The sequence below is a fragment of the Narcine bancroftii genome, chromosome 12 (genome assembly GCF_036971445.1).
Source record: "Narcine bancroftii isolate sNarBan1 chromosome 12, sNarBan1.hap1, whole genome shotgun sequence".
NCBI lineage: Eukaryota > Metazoa > Chordata > Chondrichthyes > Torpediniformes > Narcinidae > Narcine > Narcine bancroftii.
The window spans coordinates 27,366,049-27,386,698 of NC_091480.1; the positions used below are offsets into that span (position 1 = coordinate 27,366,049).

Consider the following 20,650-nt stretch of genomic DNA (forward strand, 5'->3'; position numbering starts at 1 on the left):
CTAAATAAAATCAAGAGATTAGTGCAGAAAAATGGCATTAAAGTGGAAGGTCATTCATGATTTTATTAAATGACAGTCAGAGGCTGTTCATTTATTTCAAAGTAATCCTTGCAGTAGAATTGTACAATGAATTGTTAGTGTTCGCCAAACACATAGTTAATTAACTCATGTAAAACGAATCCTTAGCTTGTCAGTGCAGAGAACTTGTACTGTTTTCATTTCCATTCTGCTTTTAATATGCTTGATATAATCAGTAAAACCTACATTAATAATAATTACCTTGGCAAAGGTTTCAGAAGATCCCCTTGTCGACTTTTTTTTTTACCTCAGTTAATATCTGAAGGAATGTAAATCGAGTTATACTCCATGCATATAGGATTCACTCCTACATTTTCCTTCAGAGCCTTCACCTCAGCAAGACTGTGAATTTTAAACACAAATTCACTGTGAGGGTGTGGCTCCACAAAGCTCAAATGCCAATTATTACTAAAAACATATCCAAAATTTCATGCATTTCCAATATTTTTTCTTTTCTTTTTTTTCCCCCTCTTATTGCCAGTACCTTCGGTTTCAGACAGCTGGGAAAAGGGGCAAATAAGCAGAAATTCAAGATGCTGGAAACATTCATCTAGGGGCCAGTTTTCTAATGGGTCTGCAGAATATTTCCATGTTACTTGTCTGCATGTCAATCTAGATTCTTTTTGCTTTCTTGCAGGAATTTTTCTGTTTGGATAATCTTTGACAAGCAATGAAGATGAAAACAAACCTACCCAATTTCAGTGCAATAAAGATTATGTCAAGTATCGTCATTGGTATGCCTAGTCTTTTTAGTTCCTCTTGTATAATCTCAGAAAATATCAGTAACCTAATATAGATTTTTACCTTGAAGAATATGTTAAATGTAAGAAATTGATTTTACATTCTGTAATACACAAGCTTCAGCACACAGCAATTCTAATATACAAGGTCAGTAAGAGACCTCTCAAAGCAGGGAGAATTGTCTACATAGTGAATCTAGTATGCTACTGGTACAGTAAAATTCCTGTTGTCCACAATTCAAGTAACCAGCAGCTTCAAACAACCAGCAAAAAAAATTGCAGAAAATAAACGGGTAAAAAAACACTGGTTTAAAATTTGCGCACCTCACCATTTGTTCTCCATTCGTGAAACGCGCAATCTCAAGCAACAGGAAAATTCACTTATCTGGTACCTACCAATCCCTGTAGTTGCCGGATACCATTGATTTTACTGTTCTGCTCAATGTTCAAGTGCAAATGATCTAGAGGCCCAACTGAACAAATAATCTTTGCATAGGAAGGTTGAGCCCCGGAATGTGTGGCACTCATGGAGGGCACTTCTTATGAACAAATGTATGCCATATGTCAACTTGCTGCATACTTACTGTAATTACTGGGATATTGAATAGGTGTTTTGTTCATCAGCTGATTTATTGAATTCTAATCTATCCTTCTATATTTGTTTCCAGGTTTTTTGCTGATCATTTTGAATGTCGAGCTGGTAAGAGAAATTTTACAATTAGTGAAAAAAAAACACAAAAATCGCAGATTCTGAAAATCTGATATAAAAATCAGAAAATGGTGAAAACATTCAGTAAGCCAAGTAGCTTGTGTGAAAAGAAAAACACATTGCTCTGGCAAAGTATTTTAACCTGAAACTTTTTAAACAGTTTCCCTTGACTTACTGAGAGTTTCCAGCATTTTCTGTATTTTGTACAAGAAAGGGGACAGTGATGCAGTTAGAAGAGAGGCTGTCTCACTGCTCTGGAGACCTGGGTTCAATCCTGATCTTCAGTGCCATGTGGAATGCATGTTTTCCTGGAGTTTCCTTCAAATATTCTGCTTACTTATTCACATTCCAAGTTGGTGGGTTATTCCTCTTGTCTGAAGGAGAGTGATAAAATCTGTGGGGAGCTGATGAAAATGTGGAGAGAATATTAAACAGATTGATGTAAATGGGTGGTTGATGGTTTGTGCGGACTCTGTGTACCACTACCTTTGCACGTTCATCTAAGTTAATATAACTCTGTGATAAATCAAAACATTCACAGTACAGACAAAAATCACACTGCGAAAAATGATCTGACATCTAATGAGAGATCTGATAAACAGCGAGTAAATGTGACATTAGCCTGTAAAGACAAGTTTAATTTTAAGTTTTTTTTTCTGGGAGTGTCCAGAACTACAAGAATATTGAGAACAAAAACTCTATCACAGATTCTTAGGATTAAATTAGATCTCTATGCTTTTATTGCTTTGTTTGGTTATTCTATGGAAGAGAAGATTTTGTTGAATTCAACTCAAAAAAGTTGAAGCTTTTACTTCATTGAATAGCTAGACAAGCAATTTTGATAAGATGGAAAGACAGCATAGCGCCAACTCATATGCAATGGTTACAGTACGTTATGTCTTGCATGTGTTTGTAGAAAATTAGATCTAATGCTAAAGAAATCAAGGTTGAATTTGACAAGATATGGGGCCCATTCTTGGACTATTATCATAATTTGATTACTTAGAATAGGGTGCTCTGGGGGTTTTCTATCCGATGTTCGAGAGCCATTTCTTGATTCTTTACAATTCATTTACTGGTGACCATGTTGAGTGGGAAGGGTTAGATTGGTATGGTTTATTTTTTCTCTTTTTTTCTTTTGTTCTTATTTTTGTTTTTTTAATAACTATAAGAGATTGATCGATTTAGTTCATCGCAATGTATATCTCAAAATTAGAATGTGAGGTAAAATTCTCATAAAGATATTTCACTTTTTTGAGAATTATATAAGACAATGTATAATTGATATGTAACTCATTCTGTATTAAATTATATAAAAGCTAAATAATTAATTAATATTGAAACAATATATACATGTAATATTTCTCTCTATCAAATTAATAAAAATGTTTTAAAAATAAATTATCCAAGAACTTAAATGGGATCTTCTCCGTAAATTTACTGGCTGTGAAAGACTTGGTCCAAAACCATTTATAGTTTTCTTTACCGCTATTGAGTTAGCCATAACAGAAAATGAATATTAACGGAGTGTAATTTTCCATTTTATAGAGTATCAGTCAGAAACTGTTGCAAAAGCGCAGCCTGATGCTTGTAAAAAATCGAGTAAAACGCGCTGATGGTAAGTAAACAGTAAAATAATTATTTCTCGACATAATAGAATTGAAAAGTTAGCTCAGTCCAATGAAGGGATATAAATAAAAATTCCAGAAGCCTCATCTCCCAAGTTGATGGTGAGCAGTAGCCGGGCACCAGTGCTTTGAAAATATATTCTCTGTCACGAGGCAATGAATTTCACAAATGGTGAAGAATCACTTTTAACCCATTTACCTACACACTGGTTTCATGTAAGAATTTTCAAAATCATTGCATTTGTGAACCACCAAGAACTCTGCAGCTTTTGGAGGTAGAATTGTTACATCCAGTATTTTTGTGTATTCAAATGAAATTACAACAACAGAGTTATCATACGTGACTAAATTTAATACCTTTTTGACGTTTGGAATAGTTCTTGTTATCACCGTTCTTCTTGTTTTTAATTTGTGGGTTATCCTATGTATTTTCCAGTAAAAAGATTACAGTTTTCATTCCTTTTTGTTTCATTCTTCATTTTTGGTTTGATGCAAGCTACTCACAACAAGGGATGTGCTTTTTTTTTAAGCAAATTGTACTGCAGGGATAATAACAGAAGAACAAACCAATGAACCTACCCTTCCTGCCATATATTCACCTGAGCAGCTGGAGGCTTGTTTAAGCAATGATGTGCTGCTAAAAAACCTTACTGAACTGGGAAATAAAGCTTTTAACAGGGATCAACTTCTTGTTCTAATGACAAAATTAAGAGAGGTGAGTTTGCTTGATATAAAAATAAGATTCTCATGTTAAATATTCACAGTACAATGAGAAATCCAAGCATTACAGGATTAATAATTAATGGGTTGGAAATAAAATCAAATTCCAGTACACCTTCAATAAAGCCAAATTACATCTTAAAGAAATATTCCATTCAATTCTACACCTTATTTTCTCTTTTTTCTACCCTAGATATTTAGATAAGTGGTTAGTATATTGACTGAAGTAACTTGAGATTCCATGAATGATTCCTGAAAATAATTAGCAACTTTAATGAAAGGGTTAAATGGATTGAGCACGAAATAAAAATCAATAAATGGAATAGAATAAAAAGAAGACAAAGGACTCATTCACTATGTGCTTTTGTGTACATTTCCATTACGCTCAGTATTTGATATAAGTAAATGAAGAATCCCATCACATAGGCATGTTTCGGAACAAAGGATCTCCAGAGAAATGTCAAAATAATATTTTTTTGGAACTTACTAACCTTAAAATAATGAATTGCAATTTAAATTTTGAAACAGAGTTTTCCTGGTGGATTGCAACAGGAGCTGATAAGAAATTTGGGATTCATAATTACTGTATATGGACCTGAGGAAATTAGTTCATGGAATATAACAGATCCAAGTATCCTTACTCTTGTACTTGGTAACAGTCTAACTTCTGATGTGGTAAGGTCGGCAACAAATCTTTTTATTAACTATCTATTTTAAGTTCTCTTTAACTGACCAAAAATCTATGAGTAGAATTTAATTTATTTTGAGGTTCAGTAATTGGTTCAAAAAAATTGACTTTGTCAAACACATTAACTATTTTGCCTTGAAGGAAGAGAGATTTATTCTATCCAATGGATAGTTCTGGTTCCCTATATTATTTTTCTTCAAGGTTAGCCACAAAAATGTTGCTAACTAAAGAGCAAAGATAGATCAGGGATGGCATTCTGAAAGGAATAGATAACAGAGAAGTAGGGAGGTTGTTTCCACTGGCAAGTTATTCTTGAATGATAGAATATTGCTTTAAGATATGTGGGACTAGATTTCAAGCAAAGATAAGGAAGAACTGCTCCTTCCAGAGAGTAGTGAATCTGTGGAATTCTCTGCCTAAGAAAGCAGCAGAGGTTGCCTCATTAATTATATTTAAGTCACAGATAGATACTTGAAGAACTAGAGAACTAAGGGATATGTGGAGCAGTGGAGATAAGTGGAGATCACTTACCACAGCCAGATCAGTTATGATCTTATTGAATGGTAGAGCAGGCACGACAGGCCATGTGTCCTACTCTATTCCTTAGGTTCTTATTTCACCCAAAATTTAATCCATTCGAATTCCTAATTCCTGCACGTCAATTTGATGGTTTCAATAGCAGGATTACTGGAATTACAGAACCAGTCACTTTATATTGGAAGTCATAAACTTGCAGATTGTGAAGATGACATTTTATGTTTCAGGCACAGATTTCCAAGAAGCACAAGATGAGAGTTCTTATTTCTCCTTGTTCGATTGTTACGCCTTGATATATTTATAAAGTAATTCAAAAATGTGAAAAGACAGAATGGAAGGTTAGAAAATTAAGGAAAAATAGTGAGACTCCGCAATAGAAATTGTTCCATCAGGCTGATACAACAAGAGTTCAGGAAGGTCAGGTTCAGTTTAACTAATTTACTGGAGTTCTTGGATGATATGACACATGCATTAGATAGAGTGAGCAGGTGGTTGTGATCTACTTAGATTTTCAGAAGGTGTTTAATAAGGGAGCAGCTCCAAACACTTCTGCTTAAGGATGCACAAAGTTGAGGGTAATGTATTGGCACAGGGATAGGACTGGTTAACCATTAAAAGTCAGAGAGTTGAGATAAATAGGTGTTTCTCTGGTTGGCAATTGAAGGTTAGGGAATGTGCAGGGATCAGTGCTGGGCCCATAGTTGTTCACAATATAAATAAATTATTTGAAGGTGGGGACCAAATCTAGCACATCTAAGTTTGTTGATAACACTAAATTGAATGGAAAAGCAAATTGTGTAGAAGACAAAGTCTGCAGAGAGATGTATATATATTAAGTATGTGTGCGAGATCATCCACTTGGAAAAATAATAGTGGATTGGACAATTATTTGAATAGTGCACATTTTGCAGCATGGTGTTTCACAGAAAGATTTGGGAGGGCTTGTGCAAGACTCACAAATGGTTAATCTGCAGGTTCTGCAGGTAATCAAAAGGGCAAAACAGAAGTTGGCCTTCATTGCTAGAGGGATTGCATTTAAGAGCAGGGAGGGTCTTCTCCAACTATGCAAGGTTCAGGTGAGGCCAGTGCTGCAGTACTGCGAGTAACTCTAGCCTCCTTATTTGAGAAGAGATAAAGTGTACTAGGCTTGGAGGCAGTGCTGGAAGTTCACCAGGTTGATTCTGCAAATGGCCTTATGAGAAGTGATAAAGTAAACTGGGAATAAACTCATTGGAGCTTAGACGGATGGAGGTGGATCCTATAGAAACATCAAATTATGCAAGGAAAAAACTGAAGCAGAGAGGTTTTTCCACTAACATCTGGGACTAGATAGTCTCAAGATTTGGGAGAGTAGAGTTAAGAGAGATAAAGAGGAATTGCATCTTCCAAGGAGTCATGAATCTGTGGAATTCTCTGCCCAAGAAGGAAGTAGAGGTTGTCTTATTGAATGTATTTAAGTCAGAAATAAATAGATTCTTGTTTAAGAATGGGGGATTTAAGGGTTATGGGAAATAGGTGGGTAACTGGAACTGGGTCCAATCAGATTAAACATAATCTTATTGAATGACGGATCAAGTCCAACAGGCCAGATGACTTAATCCTGCTCCTACAGTACATCTTACTCACTTGTGTATGTAGCTAAGAAGTTACATTTTTTTCTTTCCTTTCAGAAATTTGCAGTTGTTTCAAATTATGTGCAGAAATCTGGACAACTGAATGCAGATGTGTTGAATGCCATTGATGGTCAAATTTTGTGCAATCTGACTGAAGAGAACCTTCAAACTATTCTTCCTAATGAATTCAGGTACGCGTTGAGTTGTGTTAACTGTTAATCTGTTCTTTCTGACAATTCTAACTAAGAATTCCAAGTACCCTCCAAAAGAATTGGACAAAGCTTGGTTAAGATCCAGATTTCAGATGCTGTATTTGACATTCAGTAAAGATAAGAACTTGATGTCATAAACAAATGTGGGAAGTGAAGAGCATTCAGTCTTAGCAGAATTGCAAAAAAGTGATCCAGCAAACACATGAAAGCCTGAAGAGGAATTTCTTGTTCAACTCAGCATAATTGAACTAAACAGTAAATACAGTGTAGATTTAGAATAGTTCGTGTTAACCAAAATAACCATTCTTTTCCAGGAGAGCCAACCCATTCAATATTTCCACATGCACTCAGGCAAAGAAAGATATCATCTTTGGAATTGCAGAAGTTGCATTCCAATTTCAAGCTAATGATTCCAATACCTATTATAACAGCCTTATTCCATATATTTGTAAGTAACATTTCCATTTGATGCAATAATGATTCAATATATAATTCAAAAAACGTATTTTTATGGCCACTACAATTGCGCAGCTTGGTTAGCGTAGTGGTTGATGCAGCGGCCTGAGTTCGAATCCAGCGCTGTCTATAAGAATGTTGTATGTTCTCCCCTTGTTTACGTGGGTTTTCTCCGTGTGCTCTAGATTCCTCCCACCCTTTAAAATGTACAGGGGTTGGAGGTTGATTGGTATACTTGGGCATTAACTGGGTGGTGGTGGAGGCTGGTACAATAGGGACATTTAATTTAATATGCATAAGATTTATATTAATTTTAAATCTATGGTGCAAATAATAAGTGGACTGTTTTTTTCTTTTCTCTTGAAAAGCTGGTGCAAAAGCATCGGATTTACAGAGTTTAGCTACTAGAAATATCAACATGGAATATGCAACCTTTCAGACACTCAATCCATTGGAAGTAGAAGTAGGTACAAATGGAAAACTGTAGCATCACTTGAAGTTTTATTGCATCCTCGTGTATGATTTTGGTCATTACCTCCAAAAATAGAAACTAGTTCATCATTACACAGCCCCCTTGTTAGACAGGATTCATGGCATACTTCCCAGAAGTTGGAAATCCTGCAGATACTTTATTATTTTACTGCAAAAAGAACTGCAGGAAGAGATAGTGATATTTCAAATAAATTTAAAATGGAAATAAGTAAATTCAAGTCTGGGAACCTGTAATTAAATGATGTCAGCTCAATTATGAATGTAGGAAATGTGTAACCAACCATCTAATTCCATCATCTTGCTTCCCAAGACCAATTGCATTCAGTTTAAACAATTTATAGAACCATTGACACAGTGCTTCACAATTCCTAAACATGTGTGAGAGAATAAATGAATAAATGCATGAGATGTGCTTAAATAGATCTGGATGGAATAGGTCACACAAATGTGCTTTGCATCAGTGGCAAGTGTCATCACATCATTTCCTTACCATATTTGTACATTTTTGTGCATGTTACTGGCCTGGTGATACCCTCCTCGTTACATGAGATAATAAAACAAAATTAAACCATGAACCATGATGTCACTTTACTACCTTATCTTGTGTCTAATCTCCTTCAGAAACTCACGCCTATGAACATTCGTGATCTTCTTGGAAATAATCTCGGAGACCTTAAAGAAAATGAGACAGATGCAATAGTACAGCGCTGGATCAATGCACACACAAAACAAGAGGTGGAAAGTCTGGGAATCAATCTACTGGGAGGAGGAGGACCAGCTGGAATTGGGAACATTCTCTTTTTTAACTGTAAGTCTCATTTTACATCATTCTTTAGTACGCACAAAAAGTTTTGGTAGATTCTAAATGTGGCTAATACCTTTAGCAGAAAATAATGGAAGATTATTAAAAGCAGTGTCATCATTCAGCACACACATCCACACAGACACACAATTCCACAAACCACATAATCATGTGATGAATCAGCTGACAAAGACTGGTACTTAAACAAATAAAATGTACCATATATATGTGTAATCGTCGATAGAATGTAAAAGTTGACTCCCCATTTTTGGTCCCAAAATCTGGTGTTTTTGATATACAGTGTATAAGTCGACCCCCTTATTTTTTTCCCCCTCTGGAGCTCCCGACACCTTCTCGCCTAGGCTCAGACTGTCCGCTCATCAAACTCCCGATGTCTTGATTGCGGACCTCTCGCCTGGGCCCAAGCCACCCACCCATTGGAGCTCCCAACACCCTGAGCATGGATTTACTGGCCACCTGTCTGCCCATCTGAGTTCCCAACACCTCAAACAACACAGATATTTACTGTGGTTAAAAGTAATACAGATGTAATAGTCGACCCCCTAAATTTTACCCAAAAATACTTGGTCCACAAAATTCAACTATTTTATATCAACAAACTCATATAATATGATTATGAAAAATGACAAGTTGAAAATGGTGTGAAGTGACATTTGAGAAATATCCCATTGTAAATGAAACAATAGTAAGTGAAATTTGAAAGAAACAGTAGAAGATAACTACTAACAAAATGTTTTTCATTTTATTTTATTTTCCAGTGCCTAGTTCTGCTTCACTCAATGGAGTCCTTTCTATTTGGATAATTATGATTTGTATCACATTTCAGTCAATTTTATAAATTGGGATTGTGCTTTCTGCCAATTTACTGGAAATAATTCAATCGCTCTGGTGAATTTTCAAGAAAGTTTAACAGTCTCAGTATGCTTGAAACCAGCTTGAGGGATTACTTTGAAATCTGAAACTGAAGATAAAGTGTTAGGATTGACATGAAAAACTCTTTCCATGCATTAAATAATGTCCTGAAATTCATGCCTAAAGGACTGTAAAACCAGATTCAATTCTTACAATAAATAGATGGAACTTGAAAGATTGAACAGGGGAATGAGCTGACTGGATATTTCACAGAGAATGGGCTGAATGGCTAAAAGGCATTCCATGAATTCTAGCATTCTTGGATAAGATTAGAGTGAACAATGGATTGCAACAAAATTGGCAACTATATGAAAACAACCAGGAAAATATTTTACCTTTCAGATTACCTAATCTTGCAATATAATATTCCTTCATAATCTGTTCTATCTTTTCCAGAAGATTATTTTAGGAAACTGATATCTCCTGTATTTTTCTTTCTTCGTTGTGTCTATTGGCTTAGTGTGCAGAGTATATGCAATTGGGCCGTCATAGCATCACCAACAACTCTGCACGTTCTACTGACGCAGCAGCTAAGAAGGTCAAGGTGTATTACTAATCATAAGAGATAAATCTGTTACAAGGTATCATTTAGGCATGTATGGAATATAATATTGTTGATGCCATCAGCAGTGCAGACCTGAACAGCTTTGTTAATTTGGCTCCACTTGAACCATAAAACTATCTGCCTCAGTGATTTGGTGTTGGGGGATAAAAAGGATGAAAGATCAAGTTTTAACTTCTAATCATTATCGAGATACCCACTTGGGAAGTGTGGACCAACTTGGCATTTTGCCAATAAACTTATGACTGCCTCGTCAAATCTGATGACATTTATAATTAATAATAGAAAGTGGTAAAGGTAACGATCAGTTTTCTGTCTGCTTTGTGTTCCTGCCAGAGTAGAGAGTGAAGGATAAAATGTATATTGGATGTATTCTCTATATTGAACATTTGCAATGAAATTGAATGCAATTCAATTGTTGCCTTATCTTTCAACTATTTATTTGTTGGATGATTCTGATGAATTCAGCATTATAATGTTGTGTAAAGAATGTTTATATTTACAATAAAATAGAACTGCCATGCTTCATTAATTTCATCTGTAATAAATAGTATTACAATAAAAACAGGGTCAACAATATAAAGCATGACCTTGGCCCTGGTTAGAATAGAGAGGATGACATCCTTTTCCACATTTCCACACACTCTTGGCTACAACTGGCTTATGCAAACTCAGCTATTGTAGCAATGATAAAATAGCTCTGGTCTAGAGAAATTAAATTTGAGGAGTCACGTGATGGAGTAGTGGCCGGTCAGGGAACTCCAGCCCTCTCCGGAAAAGTTTTTTAAAAATACACAAAACACAAAGGTACAAGAATAAATATTAAAACAAAGTAAAAGTAAAGGTGGGAAGAAAATGGCAGCGAAGAAAGAAAAGTCGAAAGCAACAGGAAGAAGAGAAGAAGAAAGAACGTCGGAAGAAGAAGGTGAAGGCCTTACCTGTCCGAGGAGGCCCGCCGCGGAGAGAGAAGCCCGCTCCCTCAGGTCAGTGGAAGTCCCGAGCTCGGGACTACAAAAATGGCTCGCGGAGCCAAGTAAAAGCGCATGCGCGATGCGCATGAAAAAAAAACACTGACGGGAGGGGGGAACAGCTGAGGAGTCGATCTCCACAGCTGAGGATGACAGCTGCAACACAACAGCAGGAAGAGAACAAGAAAGAAGAGAGTAAAAAGAAAACAAGGATGACCAACCCAGAGGAAGAAGAAGAAGAAGAACATAGAGAAATGGAAGAAGAAGGGAAAGGCAAGACAATGGATTTTTTTTTTAAAGAATATATGGAATCAGTAAAAGAATGGCAATTACAAGAATTTAGTGAAATAAAAAGAAGAATTTTAAGTGCAGAAGAAAAAATGAATAGAATAGAGATGGTCATGTCAGATATAGGAAAAAGAGTGGACAAGGTGGAAGAACGAGAAACAGCCGTAGAAATGGAAGTAGAGGACTTAAAAGAGAAATAAAATTTCTTTTAGAGGTTAACATGGGACAAAGATATAAAGCAAGTCTTGGTGGAGAAGACACCAACATTTCAAGGGTTTGAGGATGGTATTACTCTAACAAGCTGCTGTTCAGAAATTAGGGACCCAACATGGGAACTGTGCAATCTAAGAAAAGTCCATCAAATAAATGATATATTACAATTTGATGAAAGATCATCCATTTGAAATTAACCCTATTTCTTGCACTCAGGTATAATGTAATCTGCAGCATTTTTTTTAATATATTTTGTTTCAGTTAAGAAAAATATGGAACAAAATGTGGAAAAGGTACAGAAAGTGAAAAGAAAGAATAAAATAAAGCAGAGATTTACAGTGTAAAAATTATAAAAGATTAAATTGAGGAACATAAATCTGTTACAAGGTATCATTTAGGCATGTATGGAATATAATATTGTTGATGCCATCAGTAGTGCAGACCTGAACAGCTTTGTTAATTTGGCTCCACTTGAACCATAAAACTATCTGCCTCAGTGATTTGGTGTTGGGGGATAAAAAGGATGAAAGATCAAGTTTTAACTTCTAATCATTATCTAGATACCCACTTGGGAAGTGTGGACCAACTTGGCATTTTGCCAATAAACTTATGACTGCCTCGTCAAATCTGATGACATTTATAATTAATAATAGAAAGTGGTAAAGGTAACGATCAGTTTTCTGTCTGCTTTGTGTTCCTGCCAGAGTAGAGAATGAAGTTCCGCAGGTTCTGTGACCACTGCTCTTTGTGATTTTTATAAATGACTTGGATGAAGAAGTAAGGGATGGGTCAGTAAGTTTGTAGATGAGACAAAGGTTGGAGATGTTGTGGATAGTATAGAAGGTTGTTGTAGGTTACAACAGGATGTAGACAGTATAGGTGGAAAAGTGGCATATAGAATTCAATCTGGATAAGTGTGAGGTGATGCATTTTGGAAGGTCAAACTTGAAGGCAGAGTACATGTATAATGGCAGGGCTCTGAAGAGCGTGGACCTTGGGGTGCAAATCCATAGATCTCTCAAGGTTGCCATGCAGGTTGATAGGGTAGTTAAGAAGGCTGGCCTTCATTAGTCAGGGAATTGAGTTCAACAATCGAGAGGCAATATTGCAACTCTATAAAACTTTGGTTAGACCACACTTTTTTTGAATAATTTATTTATGATTTTCCAAACTTGAACACAGATATCAACATTATCAGCGTCAATGTTAACAATATCAGCACTGACTACAGTTTACAGCTATCAATTCTATACAAAGTTCTCTGCAGAGTTCCAGCTCTTTCTGTCCCCACCCTTCCCCTTCCCCCAAGACCCTCAACATTTAACACTTAACTAACCACAGTTACACATGATATGAAAGACATTCACACCAAAGGTATAAAACATATATCAGGGTTTTATGGGTTTGTCACGGCACAGCGTCCAGTGCTCAGGCTGTTTTCTTCTCTTGACTTTTCCTGGTTGGGATGGGATGAACGCCCCCCCCCCCAACCGATTGAGGGAGAGATGGGGAAGGTAGGGCAGCGAGGTGCGATGGATCACACTGTAGTCATGCTCCTATGGAATTCAAATATGGTTGCCAAATTATTTTTAAAAGTATCATACCTTTTTCTTAAGTTGTAATTAATTTTCTCCAGGGGAGCACAGCTTTGCAATTCTGTGTTCCAGTGAGCAATGTTCAGGCAGGAGTCGGATTTCCAGGTAATCGCTATGCACTTCCTGGCTACTGCCTATGCGATCATTACAAATTGGATTTGAAATTTGGACAGGTTAATTGTAAATCTTATGTCCATTATATTTCCAAACAGGAACAACTCAGGATTCCGCGAGAATTCATTGCTTATAATTTTTCCTAGGACTTGACCTAGTTCCACCCAAAAGGGCCTCACCTTGGTACATGTCCAGGTTACGTGCACAATGATTCCTGTCTCAATACCGCATCTAAAACATTGATCTAACAATTCTGGTTTAGATCTGTTCAATTTTTGCGGTGTCAGGTACAGCTGGTGCAGAAAATTATATTGCACCAGCCTGTATCGCACATTAATGACACAGGTCAGACCAGCACCACTCCTCAATCATTATTCCTAGGTCTGACTCGCATCCCTGCCTTAATTTGTGAAGGCCTGGTTTGGGTCCTTCTGCTCAGAGCAAGAAATATATTGCTGAGATGGACTTCCATGTGTTCCCCTTCAAATCAAGGTCTCTATGTCACTGCACACTGGTGGGGCCATAGCTGGACCGAATTTGTCCTGCAGAAAAATTCTTTTCTGGAGGTAGCAATGGAACATCTTATTTGATAAATCATACTTATGTCTGAGTTGTTCAAATGACATTACTTGCCTCTGCTCATAACAGTCCTCTATGCGCCTGATGCCATTACAATGCCTGCCATCTAGAATCTTGTTTCCTACCATCAATGGTATTAATTTATTTGGAGTCAGGGGTGTTTTTGGTGACAGCCCTTCTTTGATACCTAAATATTGGTTGATTTTATTCCAAATAAGAATAGGGCTGCCTGTTTTCCCAGATAACAATTTGGCGTCCCATTTATAAATAAAGTCCTGTTACCTTCTCGCCCATCATGTGGAGGTCAATTTGTGCCCAGGATGGTAGACCTCCCACTTCCAAGAGTGAGGCCATGTATCTCGACTAGGCTGCCCAATAGTACTTCTTGAAGTCTGGCATTTGTAATCCACCCAGACTGTAATGCCAAGTCAATTTTTCCATAGAGACCCTGGCTACCTTTCCATTCCATAGAAATTTCTTACTTGTGAGAGCAAATTTTGAAAGAATCCCCGGGGCAACACCACGGGCAGTGTCTGGAAGAGGTACTGGAGCCTCGGTAGCACACTCAAATTAGTGCAGTTGGCTCTGCCTACTAAGGTTATGGGCAGGGTCAACCACTATTTAAGTCCTCAGTTCTCTCAAGTAGGGGGGGGTATAAATTAGTCTATGTAAATTATTCAAGTTATTGTCTATTCTGACTTCCAAATATTTGATCCCATTTTTGGCCACTTTAAATAGCTGTTTTCTTGGCATTGACTGTAATCCCCCATGATTTTTCTCTTTCTCCAATTAACCTTGTAGCCGGAGAGCTCCCCTCGTGCTAAATCAAGGTTTCAATAAATCATTTTAGTTACAGTTGAAATTAAAACACATTAATTTCTAGTAAACTGGTTGTCCCTGCTGCTTGCAGCAGCTTCAAGTCCCCATTGCTCTCAGAAGCCCCAAGTCCTCGCGGCAGCCTCAAGTCCCTGTACTCACTCCTGGCAGTAGCCCGACGCCCGAGACCAATGACTCATTGCATTAAATCAGGATTCGCATTAAATCAGGTCGTGCTAAATCAGGGGTCCACTGTATAAATAAATAGTTTCATGAATATAGGAGTCTCAGATGGTGAGTGAGAGCAGTTCCTGTGGATGTTCAGTCTTCCTTTATCAATATTATTAATGTTAAACCGCCACCAGACCTTGATTGGGATGGTTGAACATGGTCTTCTTTTCAATGTCATGCATTAGCTTTCACTACTCTTATTGCAAGATTCTGTCCTGCCCACACACTAGTGAAGGGGAACTGTATTCAGATGACCCTGAAACCCTGTTCACTAGAGTGCCTTAGATGGTAAAACACTAGAAACAAAACCATTACTGTTTTGTGTCATTGTGGTGAACTTTCACATTACACTTACACAAATCTGTTCGTTGGGATTTTTGTTGCCACCTCCTCTGTATGATACCAATACAACTAATGGTGGATCAGTTTCTGTACCATTATCAGGGTAAGTTCCAGCCTGGAACTAGACCAAAAGCAGGGAGATCTCCTGGGAGAGGAGATCACAAGGTAATGTAATTGAACAGCACTGGCACAGATTGTTTGGCTCTCGTTGTCCAAGCTGACATCAGATATTCATCTACATTAATCCCATCGGCCTACTGCAGGGGGAAACCTCTGTACCTGCGGGAGTGTAAGGGGACAGGACAACACCTGGACGGCTGCCAATCAGTCAGCCTGAAGGGATCAAGCCCCACCCAGTCAGGTGTCAATCACCCTCTGGGATATAAGCCTGCGCCAGCCTCCCGAAGCTCACTCAGAGTTACTGCAGCTACAGCCAGCCTGGCTCTGTGGAAGGCTTTGTGGATTAAAGCCTGTTGTACAGTCTTTACCTTGTGTGTATCTGATTCTGGCTAACAGCACACCACACCCAGATTCTAAAACAAGGGCCATTTTACACTGCCCAATTATCTTTAGTGCAGTTAAGAAACGTAATTAGGTCAAACTTCTACAGGTCTCTATCAAGAGTGTCCTGGCCGGCTGCCTCACAGTGTATGTTTGCTGCAGAGAAATGGATCAAACGAAAGCCAATCCACAGGACCATAGAGTGGCAGAGAGGATCACAGGAGTCTCCCTCCTCGGCTTCCCCCCCACCCCACCAATTGATGGAATCTACCAGGATCTTTCTCTGAAAAGGGTGTGCAAAGTCATTGAGGACCCCCTTCCACCCTGCACACAGCACGTTTCAGCTGGTCCCATCAGGAAAGAGATACAGGAGTATCAGAGCCAGCCCCGCCAGGCTGAGAAACAGTTTATTCCTAAGGGCTGTGAGAATATTGAACAGCCAAAGAACTAATGATCCGAGACTCATTTTCACGAAAACGTGTTTATTTATTTATTTATTTGGATAGAGGATATTTGTCCTGTATTTCTATTGTTTGTATATCTGTTTTGTCTGTTGTGTGTCTGCGTGTTTTGCACCGAGGACTGGAGAACACTGTTTTGTCGGCTTGTACATTTGTAATCAGATGACAATAAACTTGTCTTGTAATTGATTCATGATCTAATTTCCTGGCTCTTATTCTTAACGAGAATTATTGTCCAGTGAAATTCAGTCAGCATGCCTACTTGAGATACATTTTCAGTACAATGACTGTAAGGTACTGCTTGGATGCCTCATAGGGATGAATATGGGAAGTAGCCAGCACCAGTTAAAGCTTGTCAAACCTGTTTAATGTTAGCCTACACCTCAATTAGTATGAAGATTTTGGCTGACTCAGGGACCAGTGGGGAAAATAGCACAAAATGAGAGAAGTGGCTTGAATGTTTTCTCCCACAGCACAGGCGGCCCTTGAGAATGGAGCACATGGCCAGGAATGGACTCGCAAGAGCAATTAAGATCATTCAATGAATTTTCAAATGCTTAGTCATTACTCAGTGACTAAGTCTATTATTCACTCCCAACCACCTCCATTTAATTGACTTGAGACACACACCTCAATATTCACAAGCTCCACCCTGCCTCCACATGCTTGGTCAAGGCTGACGACTCACGTGCACATGTCACAGCGTGCACAATCGGCCAGATAGTCGACTGAGAAGTTGGAGAGCAGCAGCAATCATCAAAGACCCTAACCACCCAGCACACACTCTGTTCTCGCTGCTACTATCAGGAAAGAGGTCTAGATGTTACCAGAGTCACACCACCAGGCTCAGGAACACATGCTACCCCTCCACCATTAGATTCCTCTCGCAACAAACTCAACCAGAGTCTCATTTAAGGACTCTTACTTTTGCACTTCATTGTATTTTTATTTTGTGTATTGCACAGTCAGTTTGTTTACATTTCTTTATTTGCTTACATGTGTATGTATCTTCTTAAGTACAGTTTTGTGTACTATCAATAAGTGGTCATTCTGCCATCCCCACAGGAAGAAGAATCTCAGGGTTGTATGTGATGTACTCTGACAATAAATCCAATTGGTATCTCTGATACATTCTCCTCATCTTCCCATCAAAGCATTCTCCTCTGATATGCAAGCACCCGCCTCCTACATCCCTGCACCATAACCTTACCCTTAAATCCCTTTAATTTAAAATATTTAAAACCGTTATGTAGCTGTGTAGAGAAAGAAAAGGAAGGAGAGAGTTTTGTAGTCAATAACTCAATACTGCAAGTAACTTGGCATTAGCACGTGTTGATTGTTAGTCCAGTCAAGAATGGACCATGCAGACATAAAGGATAGAACAAGCAGTGGTTTGCTAGAGGACAAGGAAAACATGCATGCTGCTATGGAGGACTTGCCAGAACTTTGTTGGAACAACTGCCAGAAGGTAGCTGTAAGCATGATTGGGAAACCTGTCAGAAAACCTTTATTTAATATCAATTAGCTTGGAGTCCAAAATTAAGTCAGCACTTCTTTTCTGCAGAGAACAAGAAGACAACTCTGCTCACGTGCTTGTTGGTTCAACCACAAGGTTACATCTGATTGATGGCTGACCCACAGATTCCATTTTAGTACAAGCTGCAGGGCGAGTCCAACGTCGGAATGTTGCATTTAAAGCTCAGGCTACATTTTGTTGTGCGCATGGAGGCTTGCAAGATCTCTTAGAATACTTGCTCTCCTAAATAATGTCCTACATGTTTGGCAAGGAGGTGGAAGCTCTATAGCACACAAACTTCTGCTCTTGACCCAAGTCATGAGCTGCAATCAAAATGGAGAGATAAATTCACCTTTGAAACCTCCACGAAATTATGCTTTTGAACTTCTGAGGTAAGATTTAGATTTGCACCAATGTTTGTGGCCAATTTTAATAACAGAAAAACAAGATTATTGTCTAAAAGATCTCCAAGTTATTCAATTTTGTGCCTTTATATTCACATTGCGTGGAAAATAAAGAGAATTTGCTTTACAATAATAGGAAACTTGTTCTGTCAAGCCTTCTCAGAGTATCACAGCCTGAGGTGATAGGTTGGATTAGATAGTTTTACAATAGATTGTTTTTGTTAGCTTTGTAAATGTGTTGAGTAATATAGTGAGGCTTTTTGTAAAAATATAGTGATGCATGAATGAACATAATCTAACCTTTTTTTCTTCGTGGCCCCCAGAGGACTCTCCTCATAGTTTACAGGCCCCCTTCCCTGTGAAGCTGTCAACTTTTGGTTTCTTCCGTACTTCTCTCCTACCAACTAGAGAAAAAAACCAAATAAAGTATTTAAATGATTACATGTGAAAGGAAAATAAGGCTTTTACTTAAATGTGCTATGGCCCCTGGGAAGGGGTTGGGGCTTAGGGCCCACATTGAAAATGGCTGATTCTAACCAAAGTCCCTTTTATTATGAATCAAAGATGTCTTGCTACATTAGATTTTATGCCAAAACCACATTGAGAGAAAAGTTATCTTCCAAACCCCTTTCTCTTGCCTGTTATGAAAACCCCATGCACACAAGAACCCCCTGCACATAAAAAATATGGTCCCTGTCACAATTCAACAGAACAGATCATTTAGGTACTTGTAACTGTCCGCTGGTTGGGCCACACTGGAATGGCTTTGTAATGTTACAGGTTGTCCCGAGATGAGCAGCACTCTGTTGCATGTTACATGCAAACCAGTGGGCTCATCCTTTGCCAGAAGAGAAGGACATCGAGGAGGAAATTTAGAAATTTCCTGACTGGGCAGTCAGAGAAATAGATATCAAGCTATGCTTACATGCAGCGCAATCCTAATTTCTTTTGCAGTATTACTGCCAAACATATCCTTCTCTGCTGTAAGCATTTCCACTCGTTTGACCTCAACAAAAACATTCAATACCAAACCAATGCTACAAAACACATTTATACAAGCACCCAGACAAAACTTAACATTAGCCAATTACCGCTGTGCATCCCATTCCACATTTCTGTCAAGTTTAGAAAGAGGCCACTAGGTCTATTAAGTCTATGATAGATCCTATTTCCCCCTCTAATTTTTCTCTGCAACTGCTATATCACAATCTGATCACCCACCCACACTAAACAACTTGCAGTTGTCCATTAACATCCAAACCTGCATATTGCTGGCATTTGAGAGGAAGCAAGAGCATCTGGAGAAAACCAAATAGAAACTGCAAGAGATCAGGAGTGAATCCAAAGCGTTGATGCTGTTCACCCACAGATCTGCCACCTGCACCATGTTGCTGGTCTTCTCTCGGACTTTGAAAAACCAAAAGCTGCAAATTCTGGAAATCGTAAGTAGAAACAAAAAGTGCTGGAAATAATCGGATTAGGCATCAGCCGCGAGGAAGGAAACAGTTGAAGTTTCGAGTCCAGCAGCCCTTCATCGGACCTGAAAAAGTGTGCAAACATGTCAAGGTGCAGCAAGGGAAGAAAGAGGTGAGAACAACGGTGATGGGAATGGAAACCAAGGTTGAAAGATTAAAACAGAGAATAGTTAGCGCAATGCTATTACAAGATTTCATTCTGCCCACATACGCGTTGGTTTCCTCCAGGTGCTCCAGTTTCCTACCACATTTCAAAAGCATACAGGGTTGTGGGTTAATTGGTTACATCGGTGTAATTGGTCTCGAGGGCCTGTTACCATGCTAAACTTAAAAGCAAATTAGATATGACTTCATTTGTTTCTACTCCTCAGTGCATTCTCTCACTGCTGCTTCAAATATTGCTGAAGGAAGGATGCTGACTTTCAATGGACAAGATCTGGTCTTGAGAAGATTTAAAAGAAAACTAGACGGCCTTGTTTGGGACTCTGTCACCTCACTATGAATGGCAGCAGTCCAGGCTGCTCTGAAAATGGGAAACAAGCAACAGTATCATTGAAGTGGTAGAGGCAATATTAAAGTTAGCTCGTGTTGTAATAAACCAAACAGTAAAAATAAAGCAAACTCAATTAAGCATACTACAACAGTTTCTTGGTTGCCCCTTGGTAACACAAGCAGGAGTAAGGAGTGATAAGGAAAGAGTTTAGTAACTCGTTTTCTACACTGAGCCCATCGTACTTTAATACACATTTCAGGCAGGGGTCTGCACGAGACCCCTACATGTTTCACACACCTGGGAATTTTGTTTCCACAATAGCATGTAACCCTGTGGTGTCAAGAAATGTCTGGAAAATGTCAGTGTCCTTCACTCAAGGTACATTGACATTCTTGTGTTGTGCTAGCTACTCTCTCACTACAGCACAGACGTTAAAAAGGCAATTATGTTCCCACCATCCTATTGCATTTTCTCACCTAAATAT

At 38.3% G+C, this 20,650-nt stretch overlaps 1 protein-coding gene across 6 annotated transcripts in view; it reads left to right on the forward strand.

Moving 5' to 3' along the window:
• Window positions 1–20,260, forward strand: part of LOC138746517 (mesothelin-like protein) — an 82,846-nt gene extending 62,586 nt beyond the window's left edge. For 3 of the 6 annotated variants that reach the window (XM_069904745.1, XM_069904746.1, XM_069904748.1), the window contains 10 exons: window positions 716–812; window positions 1,487–1,518; window positions 3,076–3,145; window positions 3,686–3,870; window positions 4,404–4,550; window positions 6,771–6,904; window positions 7,240–7,373; window positions 7,750–7,844; window positions 8,495–8,681; window positions 20,045–20,259. In XM_069904745.1, coding sequence (XP_069760846.1) covers window positions 749–812; window positions 1,487–1,518; window positions 3,076–3,145; window positions 3,686–3,870; window positions 4,404–4,550; window positions 6,771–6,904; window positions 7,240–7,373; window positions 7,750–7,844; window positions 8,495–8,681; window positions 20,045–20,175 — 1,179 coding nt within the window. In that variant the 5' untranslated portion in view covers window positions 716–748 and the 3' untranslated portion in view covers window positions 20,176–20,259. Of the gene's footprint in view, window positions 1–715; window positions 813–1,486; window positions 1,519–3,075; window positions 3,146–3,685; window positions 3,871–4,403; window positions 4,551–6,770; window positions 6,905–7,239; window positions 7,374–7,749; window positions 7,845–8,494; window positions 8,682–9,454; window positions 10,699–20,044 lie in introns of those variants that run through there. The other 3 variants (XM_069904747.1, XM_069904749.1, XM_069904750.1) reach the window with 2 other exon arrangements.
• Window positions 20,261–20,650: the final 390 nt, after the last annotated feature.